The 15,000-nt window shown below is 40.7% G+C and overlaps 1 protein-coding gene across 1 annotated transcript in view; it reads left to right on the forward strand.

The window, feature by feature from the left end:
* The window catches only part of LOC139767082 (protein CEPU-1-like), a 283,063-nt gene that overhangs the window by 204,896 nt on the left and 63,167 nt on the right, over positions 1–15,000 (forward strand). The window contains exon 5 of the mRNA XM_071696053.1: positions 3,428–3,566. Within this exon, the coding sequence (XP_071552154.1) occupies positions 3,428–3,566 (139 nt within the window). The remainder of the gene's footprint in view (positions 1–3,427; positions 3,567–15,000) is intronic.

The raw sequence follows: 15,000 nt of genomic DNA on the forward strand, positions 1-15,000 counted from the left end.
TCGAATATGATGAGACAGATTTATAGTTTGGGGCGAGGAGGTGGTAAGAGACAAAAGAGCCCCAGCTTTTACTTTTTTTCAATATAATCAAATACTTTCGCAATTACCTTATTTTTCACGGGGGTAAAAAGAAAAAAAATGTCTCCCACAGTTCAGTCATTAAACAATTTGGTTCAAAATTCCTCCGGTTCAAAGGAGAAAAAAATATAAAACACTTGTGCGTGTGTCCAACACATTCACTTTTTTTTATAACCAATAAATTTCTCTTTCTCTTCGGGTATCCCTTTTGCCATTCTTGAGCTCGTGCATTATAAACGTCGTGTGCTGAGTCCATTTTCAGGACGATTATATACCAACGACCCCTTCCAGCTTCGGCTATTTCTAGTAAGTACTCATCTTTTCCTCCTCATCCATGTGGGATGATGATCCATGAACGCATGGTCTCGTATAACACTGGTGTACGTAATGTCACAACTGTAGAAGAAGAAAAAAAAAGGAAAAAAAAAGGAAAGATATTCTGGTAATAGGGATTAGAGTGAGTACGAATATAACGAGCTTCAACTCTCTCTCTCTCTCTCTCTCTCTCTCTCTCTCTCTCTCTCTCTCTCTCTCTCTCTCTCTCTCTCTCTCTCTCTCTCTCTCTCTCTCTCTCTCTCTCTCTCTCTCTCTCTCTCTCTCTCTCTCTCAACCGAATCATCTGCAATCCTTTAGAAATCTGGCCTTGTCAACATCATATCATATCACCATGAATATAGTAGCAGATCTCCTTTGGGCTTTATGTTTTTTTTCCCCTACCTCACATCTATTACCCCTTTTCCTTTTTTGTTCCCCCCTTCTGCGGTTCAGTCTTATCTTATTCACATCCTGACCACCTCATTCAGATTCCCCATAAATTGTTTCCCCATCTTCCTTTCTCCCTTCACACTGTCATTTTCTATGACTTCCTTTTCTTTCGTGGTTAATAACGTCTCCCAAGTTCCTCCGCCTCTGAGGCATGGCTGTCCTGCCCCTGGACTTTCCTCCTCCACTCTCCTGTACCCTGCAATAACTCTTTGTTTACGTCTGGTGCTAGCCAGCCCCCTCTGTCTCCCTCCCGCATCTAAAGACCATTAGCCTTAAGGTCGAATCAAGCGACGTTACAGCTAGAAATGTAGCCTGAAATAATTTGTGATCCGAGTGACCATAATTTTTTTATTGGCCCTTCTGGTCTGTATGCGTCGTTGTTAACCCCTGGCGTAAATCTTTACTTCCCTCAGATGTTTTGAGCTCGGGGGATAGGAATGGGGCGATCAAACCTACTGGGAATGTTAGGTCAAGTTTACTTTTATTTGCGAGCAGTGCGGGAATGATGGCGTCTTTAAGTCTAATGTATTTTTCAGAATGCCCGACACGCGCAATAAGTTTATGTTTTACACGCTTTCGTTAGACGATATTCGTGTGTGTGTGTGTGTGTGTGTGTGTGTGTGTGTGTGTGTGTGTGTGTGTATACCCATCTATAATATAGGGGGAGGGAGTTCTATACTCTTCAGACTATATTTCTCGATTTTTTCTATTATCATGCAAGTTTTCTTTTAATCTCTGCATGCTGTCCTGACTCACATTTTCATCATTCAGTTTATTTCATTCATCCACTACTCCTCCACTATTAAGGTACTCCTTTACATCTTCTCTAACAAGTTTTTTTTAGCTTGACTTCATGTTATGGCATCTTGTTTGTGTTATACTTGCATCTTTCGAAGAACTGTTCACTGATCACTTCATTAAGCTGGTTTAGAAACTTGAAGATTGTGATTAAGATCAACCCCTCACTTTTCTCCTTAATACAATGGACATATCTAATGCCTCTAGCTCTTCCGTGTAATTCGACTTTCTTCAATTCTGGTAACATCTTTACCTCCCTCCTTTAGATTCACTCTATCAACTCGTTTATTTGTGCTTCCTCAACATCAGTGACCAAACTCCCGAAGCATTCTCTAGTTTGTGAGCAAAGTGATGAGTGTTTTCTTGATCCATATACTTAAATGTCATTTGCCAGTTTATAAACTGTGCATAACGTTAAGGTGAGAATATAAAAACACAGAGTCCTGCAGAGTATTTCCTGCTAGATAATGTATATTTTAAGGCCTTCTCTCTCTGTAGCCTATCATCATCCTATCATCATTACTTTGCATTAAATCTGGTTGAATTTCATCAAAAGATCTGATCAACTCTGGAATTGTCTACTTCATCTCGTTGATGGGCGCAAGCATCCTCACTTTTCACCTCCTTGACTTCGGCATCACCCACAAGCATGTTCAGGATGGAGTTCAGTCCTCCTGACAAGAGAGTATACAGAATAAAAGGATCAGTGGTCCAAAAAGCGTATTCTGTAGCACACCGCCAGTGACCTCAACCCATTTCCAAGAAGGCCTCTCCGATACGCGTCCTCTATTTCCATATATTATGCTTTTAATTCATCGGTAGAGTCTTTCTTATGCCTGCTTGAAGATCTAGCTTCTTTTAATCTGACCTCCTGGATGATACAGTGTCAAAAAGCCTTCTGATGTTTCGGAAAGACATAGCCGACTCATCCACACCTCTATCAAAACAGAAATCACCAAAAAAGAAATTAACTTTGTCACCCACGATCTCCATTTTCTGAAACTATTTCGTTTTCCCCACTCAGGTTGTCTTATTTGCAAGTGATCATTCATTCTTCTCTGATGTCCTTTTCAGCATATTACGTGCCACATTTGTCAACATGGCTGGTCTGCAGTTCAGGGGGACACTTCTCGATCGCTTTCTCTCAGACATTTGTCCTCTTCCACTTCCTTAGCATTTCGTCCGCTTCCGTGAAACAATATTTCAAGCCGCTTGTCAAACGCTTTTGCGCCCACTTTAAAAAGAGATATAGAGAGACTTAATCAAGACACTCTAGTAAAATGCTTACATCATTTATAACACTAAAATTCTTTAAAATTCCTCCTCTACTTCCCACCTCTTTGGAATTGGATATACAGCATCTACTAATGTTGATATACTTACGTATACACTTACCTTTTTCTGCCAATTTGTACCGTATGGAGAGGGAGTTTTACACTCGGGGTATCTCATCTCTTGAACATTCTCTACCGTATTTTAACTTCTTAGATTTATGTATGCTGTCTGCATTAAATGGATACGTGTGTGTGTGTGTGTGTGTGTGTGTGTGTGTGTGTGTGTAAAGGAAATTTCAGACTATGATTCTATATCACTATAAGGAAGCTGCCAAAGTAGATTTCCATTCACTTGTGATAATGTTACTAAGAATTATCATCCTCAACTCCCTTCACTTTAGGAATTCTCAATCTTTACCAAATTACCTGGCTTTTCAGTCCTTACGAATGAAATAACTAACGTTTCCTGTTTTTACTCATTCTCTCCCTCTCTCCCTCTCTTCCTCGTGCAGGTGCGGGCGTGGCAGACGGGCGCGGTGTGGGTGTGGGACCTAGAGATCCACGAAGCCACCATTGGGGATGCGGGCGTCTACGAATGCCAAGTCAACACAAGACCCAAGATCTCCCACCCGGTGACCCTTCACGTCCACAGTAAGTAAGAAGAACGCTCAATTGACCCTTTCTCCTTCCTCCTCTCATATACATCAGCAGGAGAGTCATTACGAGACTCAATTGACCCTCTCCTTTCTGCCCTTCTAACATTTATCAGCTGGATAATCAGTAGGAGACTCAAATGACCCTCTCCTCTCTCCTCCTGTAACATAAATTCACAAAACAGTCAGTACCTTGCCATCATCATCATCATCATCATCAGGAGGAATTTATATAGTATTTCATACATTCAAATACACGGAAAAGATGATTGAAATTAAACTGATTCAGCCTTCATTCAAATTTCTGGTCAATAAAAATTATACATCTAGGTTAAACACATGCTCGTAGCAGTTGGATACTGTAGTTGTCATCTTGGTGGTTTGTCATATCATTAAAGAGTATTTGCGAAGGTTGGCAGCATACATGCATACATATGAATAAACATGCATATATTCTTCTATTTCCCTGGTTGTCGACATAGCATTAGCATGCGTATGCGCCGATGGAAGCCGTGTAAGGTGGAAAGGTTAAAAAGCAAAGATTATAGAAAGATAAATGAACGAAGTTTGGTTCTTCAGTTTCTTCAGTTGCTTGCAGAAAAAAAAATCGTTATGAGTGAAAGATAAGATATAGGACATACGATACAGTATAAGGTCAGCATTTGGTACCTTCCATCAACTTTACTGTGAAATTTGAAAATAATGATATGTTAACCTTTTTAGATTGCATGATTCCTAGGAATAGAAAACAAGTTTAAGTTTAGCATATACAGAAAACCTACCAATAGATGCTCATATATCTATTATTAATCAGCTCACCATGACAGAGTTAGATGATCATCATTTCAGTCCATGTTCCTTACGGCATTACGTATTTGCAGTCCAGAGTTGATTGATGATGAGTTTCGAGAAGGTATATTCTATTGGATTCAAGTTAAAGTATCCTAGATCTTTCATTGATAAATCCCTTAAGCTGGCAAAGAAATCATTTTCTAGAGTTGAACCCAAACTCCCATTGACACCAAGAATCTTTTAGTTCTCCCTTTTAATAATACTTTTACTTTACATTCCATGTTGCTTTAATCCTTTTATGTAAATGCCGCCTTCAGCAACCACAGTACTATAAAGAATACCTTAATCAGGAACTCACTAGAAAGTTCTGCAGGATTCACCTTCAAAGTATCATGTAGAAATTGTGATAGATTATATGCTGGGCAGACTGGTAAGGATCTTTCTGTTAGACTGAAGCAACATGGATATAGTCTAAGAACAGGATAAGAATCAAATGCCTTGTGAAATCAAGTTAAGAATTATGATCATTATATGGACTGGAGTAATGCCATCTCAGTTATTAACTCTAACTCCTGTACTATGAGAAACATCATTGAATCTTCTATTATTGAATATACACAGAACTGTAACATTAATATTAGTGAAGGTCTATACAAATTGGATAGCTCTATTGTTGATAGAATTTGTGAGCAGTGCCCCTCCTAGTCCACATAATAAGTATATGATACGCTTGTTGCCAGACTTGCTTACCAAATGGTGTCCTAGCTACGTCTCTTCGTTGTTTACCAGCTGACTGTTGTATTTCTTGTATCTTCCCTGATGATGTGATTATTGCACGAAAGTGCACTTGGGAACTTATCTTGCTTCATTTCCCTGTGGACTCATAGGAATATATATATATATATATATATATATATATATATATATATATATATATATATATATATATATATATATATATCCCTGGGGATAGGGGAGAAAGAATACTTCTCACGTATTCCCTGCGTGTCGTAGAAGGCGACTAAAAGGGAAGGGAGCGGGGGGGCTGGAAATCCTCCCCTCTCGTTTTTTTTTTTTAATTTTCCAAAAGAAGGAACAGAGAAGGGGGCCAGGTGAGGGTATTCCCTAAAAGGCCCAGTCCTCTGTTCTTAACGCTACCTCGCTATCGCGGGAAATGGCGAATAGTATATGTATGTATAAATATATATATATATATATATATATATATATATATATATATATATATATATATATATATATATATATATATATATATATATATTAACTCCGAAAGCAAAAATGGGTATGTTTGAAGGAATAGTGGTTCCAACAATGTTGTATGGTTGCGAGGCATGGGCTATGGATAGAGTTGTTCGCAGGAGGATGGATGTGCTGGAAATGAGATGTTTGAGGACAATATGTGGTGTGAGGTGGTTTGATCGAGTAAGTAATGTAAGGGTAAGAGAGATGTGTGGAAATAAAAAGAGCGTGGTTGAGAGAGCAGAAGAGGGTGTTTTGAAATGGTTTGGGCACATGGAGAGAATGAGTGAGGAAAGATTGACCAAGAGGATATATGTGTCGGAGGTGGAGGGAACGAGGAGAAGTGGGAGACCAAATTGGAGGTGGAAAGATGGAGTGAAAATGATTTTGTGTGATCGGGGCCTGAACATGCAGAAGGGTGAAAGGCGGGCAAGGAATAGAGTGAAGTGGATTGATGTGGTATACCGGGGTCGTCGTGCTGTCAATGGATTGAATCAGGGCATGTGAAGCGTCTGGGGTAAACCATGGAAAGTTCTGTGGGGCCTGGATGTGGAAAGGGAGCTGTGGTTTCGGGCATTATTGCATGACAGCGGGAGACTGAGTGTGAGCGAATGGGGCCTTTGTTGTCTTTTCCTGGCACTGCCTCGCGCACATGAGGGGGATGTTATTCTGTGTGTGGCGGGGTGGCGATGGGGGTGAGTAGGGGCAGACACTGTGAATTGTGTGCATGTGTTTATATGTGTGTGTCTGTGTGTGTATATATGTGTGTACGTTGGGATGTGTGGGTGTGTATGTTTGTATGTGTGGACGTGTGTGTGTGTGCATGTGTGTGGGGGTGGGTTGGGCCATTTCTTTCGTCTGTTTCCTTGCGCTACCTCGCAGGCGCAGGAGACAGCGACAAAGCAAAATAAATAAAAAAAATAAATATAAGATCACGTCTCACTGACCATAGTGATAAAGTTAAATGGAAATTTCTTTTGTCAAGGTCAGGGATCCAGTTTATCCCACAGTGCTCAATTTTCTCGATCTCCAGTCTATTCCTTTTTTTCTCTCCTTTTGGAAAATTATGTTGCAGCAGGCCGCAAACACCGTCGTAAATCTTCCGGTCATTCGGTTATTCTTCGCTTCGCTGGCCATATCGTAAGCATGTTTCGGACCACGGCCTCACGGGCATGTTTGAGAGAGAGAGAGAGAGAGAGAGAGAGAGAGAGAGAGAGAGAGAGAGGAGACCAATTGCAAGTCCAATTTGGTCTAACAAGAAAGAGATCGGCCTCCTAATTACACCATGGTAAACACCTCCTCATCACAAGAGCTCTCCCAAATCTTAGAATTATCGCCATTTCACGTACTCCAAGACCCATTTTCCCTTTCGCACCAGTTTATCTTAATTCCCACCCTCATTTTCTCACTTCTCTTTCATATCACAGTCCCTCACAGGGATCTGTTTCCTCATTTTCTCAAACGCAGATACTCATAATCACATCGGTACCTTCATCTTCCTTTATTCATACTCTCTTGTTCATCTCATATTCATCTTATCTCTTCCACTTTCTTATCCTAACCCTCTAATGGGATTTTGACAGTGAATTACCCTTTTCCTTGGTTTACGTTGATAGAAAAATTCCTTATCAGATATAAGGGAGGAAGGAGAAACCCTTGACGAAGGATGCTGTCAAGCGAGATGGGGTTCAGTGTAAAGAGAAAGGTTTTCTTTTGCAAGCACTCGTGATTTCCAAACCATCACATCCCATCACTTGGTCATCAGGAGTATGAGAGCATTTATGCATTGAACGAAGATTAATGACGTGGTTTGTACTCGACTAATTATATATATATATCGGTGAGGATAATCAAGGAGGAAGCTCTTGTCTTACTAATGAGAATAAATGAGTGTCTCGCCTCCTTCTTTTTTTATCATTATCAAAGTGTAAAGTATGAGCAAAAATCTTATTTTGATGTTGAGGATTAATGGGTGATAAGCATCCTACTCATTAATCATACTGATGAATAATAATTTCATTTTGATTATTTATATACATCCATCTATCAATTTAGCTACCTCGCTAATACGGGAAACGACAATCAAGTATTAAAGAAATTATCCATCTATTTGCATAGTAGTTATAAGATTTTTTACATATATTTGATCTCAGTGGGATATCTTTCCATTCTTCTATTGATACCGATGACGACATTAGATTCTCCCACTCATACACCATCTTCTTCGCTTAAATCATTAATTCACTCTTTAAGATTTCTCAAAACTATAGCAAAAATAAGATTAGCGATAGTAGAGCATTTAGCGATCAAGTTACCCAAAGACTTCACTGCGTTTTGTTCATTCCCTTCAACATTTTGATGCTAAGCTTACATCTCACAGTAGTAAGAACTTACATATATATATATATATATATATAAGAATTTCACAGGTATGATTTCTTTGGCATAATTCCACGAGAGATTGATTTTCACACATGGGTTGACGTCAGGCACATATAACTTCTATTAATAAAGGAAGAACCTTTTACAAGTTCATCTTGTCGACCTTCAAAAGTAGAAGAATCAGTTTTCCATCTTCGTTGCGTACGTCATGAGAATCACATCAGGAAAGTTTAGGAACTGAAGCTTATTTGTGACATGCATATAGAGAACTCCTCAGATCTCCAGGGAGTCTTCTTCTCAAAAGCAATTCTTTCAATTTCTCTCTCGTCTGTAAACCCCAGAGATGATGGCTCATTCTATTGGTCCTGTATTTGTTGGATTGATACTCCGTTCTTCCATGCAGAACTGTGTCATTGCTATTTGTGATCGCTATTTTTCGTGTTACGGGAAGAAAGTGTTTTACACTCGTGTTGCCCCCGTCTCTTAAGTTTGTATATATGTATCATATCTTTACTCCTATACGTGAACACACACATGTACACCACAGCCTAAGCCAGGTATTCATTTATCGACTGATCCCAACGGAAGAATGAACATCTGGGATTAGCTGTGGGCCGACTGCTGTTCCCAGGATTCGAACACACGCAAGCCCGACACTAGGAGACGCGTGTTGACCCACAGTTAGTAACGGTGACCGCTACACCACGGAAGCCCGTAGAATGCTGGTGTATGCATGTGTAGTCGACGAAAGGTCTCCTCCCAGTCTTGCAGAAGTGTCTTTACGTCCACAACAGGTGATTCGTCTGCAGTTTTCATAACATCTCTTGCATCACAGTTTCACTGCCTTCTGCTGAAGTTTGGATGATTGTGTGGGAAGTTTTCTGTGCCACGACATATGCGAAGGTCTTCCTTCTTTCTACTCTTTTTTTCCTTCCCTCTTATTTCTATGAAATCAATTTCGCATTTCACATTTAAGGCTGTTCACTTAAACCCTTCGTAATCATCTTACAACTATAAGTTCCAAGTGGTCGTTTGTTACAGAGAGCTAATCTACTCGGTAAAGTTTGAACAACCTTTATCCCTTGTTCGTATCCATTTGATGGTCTGTATCCCTAAGAACTCTATCTAGTCCAGCCAGTTTTATCCACGGAGGCTCCAGCTCTCGCGGTCAAGCCTCTGTCACGGAAAAGATTCTAACGACTCTTGACGACCCGCCATATACCGTACTTGGCTCAAGGACATCACTTTCGTCCTCAAGAGCAGCCATGATCGCACAATCGATACATTGTCTGGACTCTTCTTCCTCCTCCTCCTCCTCCTCCTCCTCCTCCTCCTCCTCCTCCTCCTCTCGTCTTGTTCCTATCTTTCCCTCACCTTATGGTTCGTGGTAGGAGGCGTCACCAGCAAGGCTATGTATGCCAACCCTTCTTTTTTCTTGTATCAGAGATTCTGTTGATTCCATGAATACGATTCTTATATCTTTTGTTTTCGGATTCTTCCGTAGTGTTTCGTCAGTGTTGTGAGTCAGGACCAGTTCTATTCAGTGTGTCATTCAGTTGTTATTTTTCTAGTTTCTTTTTTGTAGTTTCTTCACCCACTCTCTGTTTTTCTGTTGTCCTAAGTTGCTCTTTAGTTCAATTTACTCCAAACGTTCCGTTAACGACTGGTAGATCAGCCGGAGAGAGACAAGCTCTCTCTCTCTCTCTCTCTCTCTCTCTCTCTCTCTCTCTCTGCTCAGCAAGTCCCTGCTTAGCCACTGTCTAACAGGATTGGAGGTATGATAATCCGTGTGATCGTCACAAGCGTGAAAGAAAAAGAAAGCCATCTTCAAGTCTACCTATGTAAATAAGTCCATGCATATGTATACAAAGGTGTACTAAAAATGTGTATATGCTTCAAAGCTTGGACACACACGCACACACACACACACACACACACACACACACACACACACACACACACTTGGAAGCAAGAAGACAATCCAGAACAAGAGATCGTTATTGGAAGTTCGGCAAGAATAGTGTAGGAAGGGACGTGAGGAAGCATTTCTTCAACAATGGAGCTGTTGCTCGCTGGAACAAACTGAGCGAGAAAGAGGAGCAGGAGCAGGAGCAGGAGGAGGATGAGGAAGAGGAGGAGGAGGAGGAGGAGGAGTAGGAGGAGGAGGTAAATAAGAGCGTCCTTGGAGATATCAAAGACTCAAAAACAATACAAATGTTGGGTTAAGTGGCTGGGCCTTTGTGAGTGTGAACCTCCCTACACCTTATGGACAAACAGGTAATAACACAGAGATAATAACACTCACGTATACACACTATCTACAACGTTACCCTTTGTATTTATTGGGTCATAAAGCCTTCAGCCTGATTTATAGAAAACACAGGCGATAATTACCTTGAAGAAAAAAAAATTTCGAGGAGGCACAATTTATTAACAGGTTGCAATTAAGAGCCAGTAATTAGCGAGATAGCAAGAGATTCTTTTTTTCTTTTTCTTCACAGTTCTACTGAGAACGCCTTTCAAAGCTTTCAAATCTAATGGGTTCAATTAAGAACAGAAAATGTGAAATGTGGGAGACATTTATAATCATCCTACATCGTTAAATGTCAAGGAAAGTCTATGCGTAGAAGCAGCCTTCATTATTTGCAAGTGGATCTGCTACTTCTCATTGCTTCAGCGAAGAAACACACTGTGTTTACAATGTCTTGGTCCCCCCCATCCAGCGGGGCTGGAGGCGAGAGGCGATCAGCTGGACCATGGTTCAGCGACGAGACCGATTCTCTTTTATGTATGACACTAAGTTCCCTCGCCAGCGTCCGGATCATCAGGATGTCTGGCAGACACCGGGAGAGAGAGAGAGAGAGAGAGAGAGAGAGAGAGAGAGAGAGAGAGAGAGAGAGAGAGAGACAGTTTACAGATACCTAGAAAGTGTGGTCTCGCAAATACCTGATACCTAGAGAGATCTTACAAATGCCTAGAATGGAAAGCTCTACAAATACAAGAGAGAGAGAGAGAGAGAGAGAGAGAGAGAGAGAGAGAGAGAGAGAGAGAGAGAGAGAGAGAGAGAGAGAGAGAAGTGTTGCACGTCACCAGGAAGACATTAGACGTAGTGTCGAGCCGAAACCCGGAATACCACACTCCAGGGCTAGGCCATTGCCCTTGGCTTGGCGACCTTCGTAGAGGATCATCCAAATTGCCCAACTCACTAATCTTATGGGAGTGATGACTTCCACACTACAGTCTATCGAGAGATGAGATATGGAGTTACTTTTCTTGCATTCCGACTATTTGAAATATGATTTGATTTCGACAAATGAACCCTCATGTTCAGTACACATACAGATAAACACGCAGGTATTCATACACACTGTAGTTCAGCACACATACAGATAAACACACAGATGTACATACACACTGTAGTCAGTCAGCTTACGAAAGGCATTAAAAGGAGAGATAAGCGAGTACTGCAAGATAACTAAGGAGAATCAGGGAAACGTTGAAAAGAATATTGTAGACAATGCAGAAGAGTATATTCTTTCATTGTTCGAAAATGATAAGGAAGTATTCTATTTCTTATTCAAAAAATAGTATTTGTAAGTATTCTGAGAGCAATATATATATATATATATATATATATATATATATATATATATATATATATATATATATATATATATATATATATATATATATATATATATATATATATATATATATATATACTGAAAACTACGAGGAAGATGAAACACGACAAGTTCCCAAGTGCACTTTCGTGTAATGATTACACGAAAGTGCACTCAGGAACTTATCGTGTTTCATCTCCCTCGTGGTTCTCAGCAATAACTAGATCACATGCACCACTCTGACCAATTACAATACATATGCTATATGCACCACACATTAACTGGGATACAGCAGGATAATCTCCTTCAATTTAGTTTATATACTGAGTCTTTGACACAAGCTAAAGATCCTCTCGGCTCATGGGTCACTGGCGAACATGACCTTACCACGCTTACTGTGTGTGGGGACGACGTCAGAACTAATCCCATCTCTTCCTACGTCCGTCCCCACCTGACTCTACCCGCAGCTGATGACTGGATAATCCACCAGACTCACGGCCGACATCCAAGCACAACAACCCTGGGGAACGAGGGGGTAGGAATTGCAGTGATGTGAAGCCGACATTGCAACGCGAGGGAAATTACACGAATGAAGATATTGGATAATGGAAAATGCTTCTCTAATGCCGCTGGACATAGGTTAAAGGGTCATTTGTCCCTTCTGAGAGAAGTGTGGTATGAGACAGAGGAAAAGAAATAAGTGACAAATGTCTTATAAACTTAAGTACGTACAAACTAAGTGTCTTGCTTTGTCTTTCCTTCCAACCACTTCAATGTTTCTGACTTCCTGGTGAGATGAACTTGTAGTTAAAATGGTATTTTCAAGATTTCATATCGTATGTAGGAACGTGATGGGAAATGGACCTCAGGTTTATCAACTATGGCATGAAGAATCTACGTAAATTTTTCAAGTGTGGTAATACTTCTTCAATGACATTCATTCGATGGTCATTTGAAATCAGGGATAACATGATCCTCTCTCACTTATATCTTTAATCTGAATCCTTATTCCCGAAACACGTCGTCAGCAGCGACTCGTATATTCTAGTATGCGCCTGGCCTCAGAATTCATAGATACCAGAGAGATTATTGAGTGTTAGATCCTTCAAAGATGAGGAGCGTAATTCGAGAACTTCTCTCATAGACATCAACTTGGTGGCAGTGGGGAAATGCTTGCCCAGTAGTGGCCATGTCAAGTCGCTTGTGCCGTCACTACTCAGCTGTAGCCCCCCGTCATCTGCAGGAGGAAGGTCTGTAAAACCCTCTCGAGCGTCAGTTCGCTCGTCTCAGAGCTAATCAGGATAGATTGCCAGGAAATGTAAAAGAGTAACGCCCTCGCAGCAAGAGGCTCAAGCTGGCTTGAAATCTGGTGTACGAAGGAGAATTCGGGGCTTTACTCTCCCTCCTTAGCCTCAGTGTAATCAAGTTAGACGACTAATAACTCTGTTAAGGACGAACGAAAGGGAAAGAAAAATCTACTTCTGTATGTTATCATGGAGCGGGTTGGATCGCTGGGATGTATGCTCGTCAGAGGAATAGATTGCTGGAGTGTCATCCTCATAATTCCCATCGACCAGAGATGGTGATCCATCACCCGGTGCTGACGATCATATTCCTAAACTGTCTCCTCCACCTTTGACGGATGCGCGTTCGTGACAGCTACCGCCTCAGAAATGCACAGTCCTTGATATATATACGCGTTATCGTTGCCAGTCACAAGCCCTTGTTTACCATTCTCGACATGTACCATCTTTGACGCTCACTGTCCTTATCTGTCAGCAACCTTGACAGTCGCCAGCGTCGTTAGTCGCTAGAATTTGTCTGTCTTCGTGCTTTCTTCATCCATCACACTTGAGAGTTACCTTCATTGACAGTCACGTTGGCTTTCAAAATTGCAAACGCATATCATCATAACATGTTGTTACATTCGCCTCTTTTGCTACCATTCTTTCCTCTTGCCTCCGTCCCGCGATAGTGATCTAACTTCGACAGTCACCATTTGTAAACTTCGTTCATCCCAGCCCCCGCTAATCCATCTATCCAGCCACTCTCACTCAGCTCCAATCACTCACAATCCCTCGCCGATCTCCAGCATCCTTGGTCACCCTTTATGATGACTGTTACCACCACAACCTCCCCCAAGCATTTACCCAAGCCTCACCATGTGAACCGACAACGTCCTCTCTCTCTCTCTCTCTCTCTCTCTCTCTCTCTCTCTCTCTCTCTCTCTCTCTCTCTCTCTCTCTCTCTCCACTCGCCATACTGCTGACTTCGAGATGCTATAGATTACGAGGGGGAATCACAGTGAGGCCATACATTTGCATCGGAATGACATCAGACGTTTACATGGGGGACGCTGCTATGGCATCTTAAGAAAAAAAGATATATATCAAAGATTGAGAGGTGAGATGCGGCAACCTTGAGTCTGAGAGAACACTTAGATAGCTGAGATAGTTCGACGTTGGCTCCTGAAATGCCACAGTTGATGGCACTTGGAAACACTATCCTCTATTTTTTTTTTTTGTGTGTGTGTGTGTTGACCAAATTCTAAAGGCTCAGGGTTTTCTTAGGTCTACACTAACAGTCAAAATGTTTTGGTGTAAGGTGAAATGCTGCTCTCTGAAACACGATCCTGGAGAAAGGATTGGATTCCGAAATTGAAGATGCATATATCTAGACTTGTAGTTGTCAGATATATATATATATATATATATATATATATATATATATAGATATATATATATATATATATATATATATATATATATATATATATATATATATATATATATATATATATATATATATATATATATACATATATATATATATATATATATATATATATATACATATATATATTATTGTTTCACAACACCAGCAAAGGACCAAAACTTTCACCAGCGAGAGATCTAGGTAATGTCAACCCACATTTATGGTAATGGACATCATTATTTTTGACTTAAGGGTTACTATTGGTTCTCCTTACGAGGGCAAGACGAATAACGGTGTCCTCTTTTTTTTTGTGGCTACCGAGCCAAGGGCAGTAGATAATATTAGAACCGATGGAGGGTGCGTGCGTAAGGGGTTTACGCAGTTTGTCCGGACACAGTACGCTCCAGCAAGGCACGGGAGAGAGGGAAAGACCAAAGAGATTAGGAAAACAGAATCACTTTTCTGTAGAGTATAAGTGAGGGGTATCAACCAAAGGAGGGAGTAGAGAAAGCAGCCGCGTTTAAACTACTCCTGAAATAAAAGATTTTGATTGCATGACACACGCTGCCGCGTCTCCTTAAGAGGATCTAATGGCATATGTTGAATAAAGAAGTATTTCGATGCCTCTACTGGGTACATGAAGATCACAGTTACACAGTT

The sequence above is a fragment of the Panulirus ornatus genome, chromosome 59 (assembly GCF_036320965.1).
Source record: "Panulirus ornatus isolate Po-2019 chromosome 59, ASM3632096v1, whole genome shotgun sequence".
Lineage (NCBI taxonomy): Eukaryota > Metazoa > Arthropoda > Malacostraca > Decapoda > Palinuridae > Panulirus > Panulirus ornatus.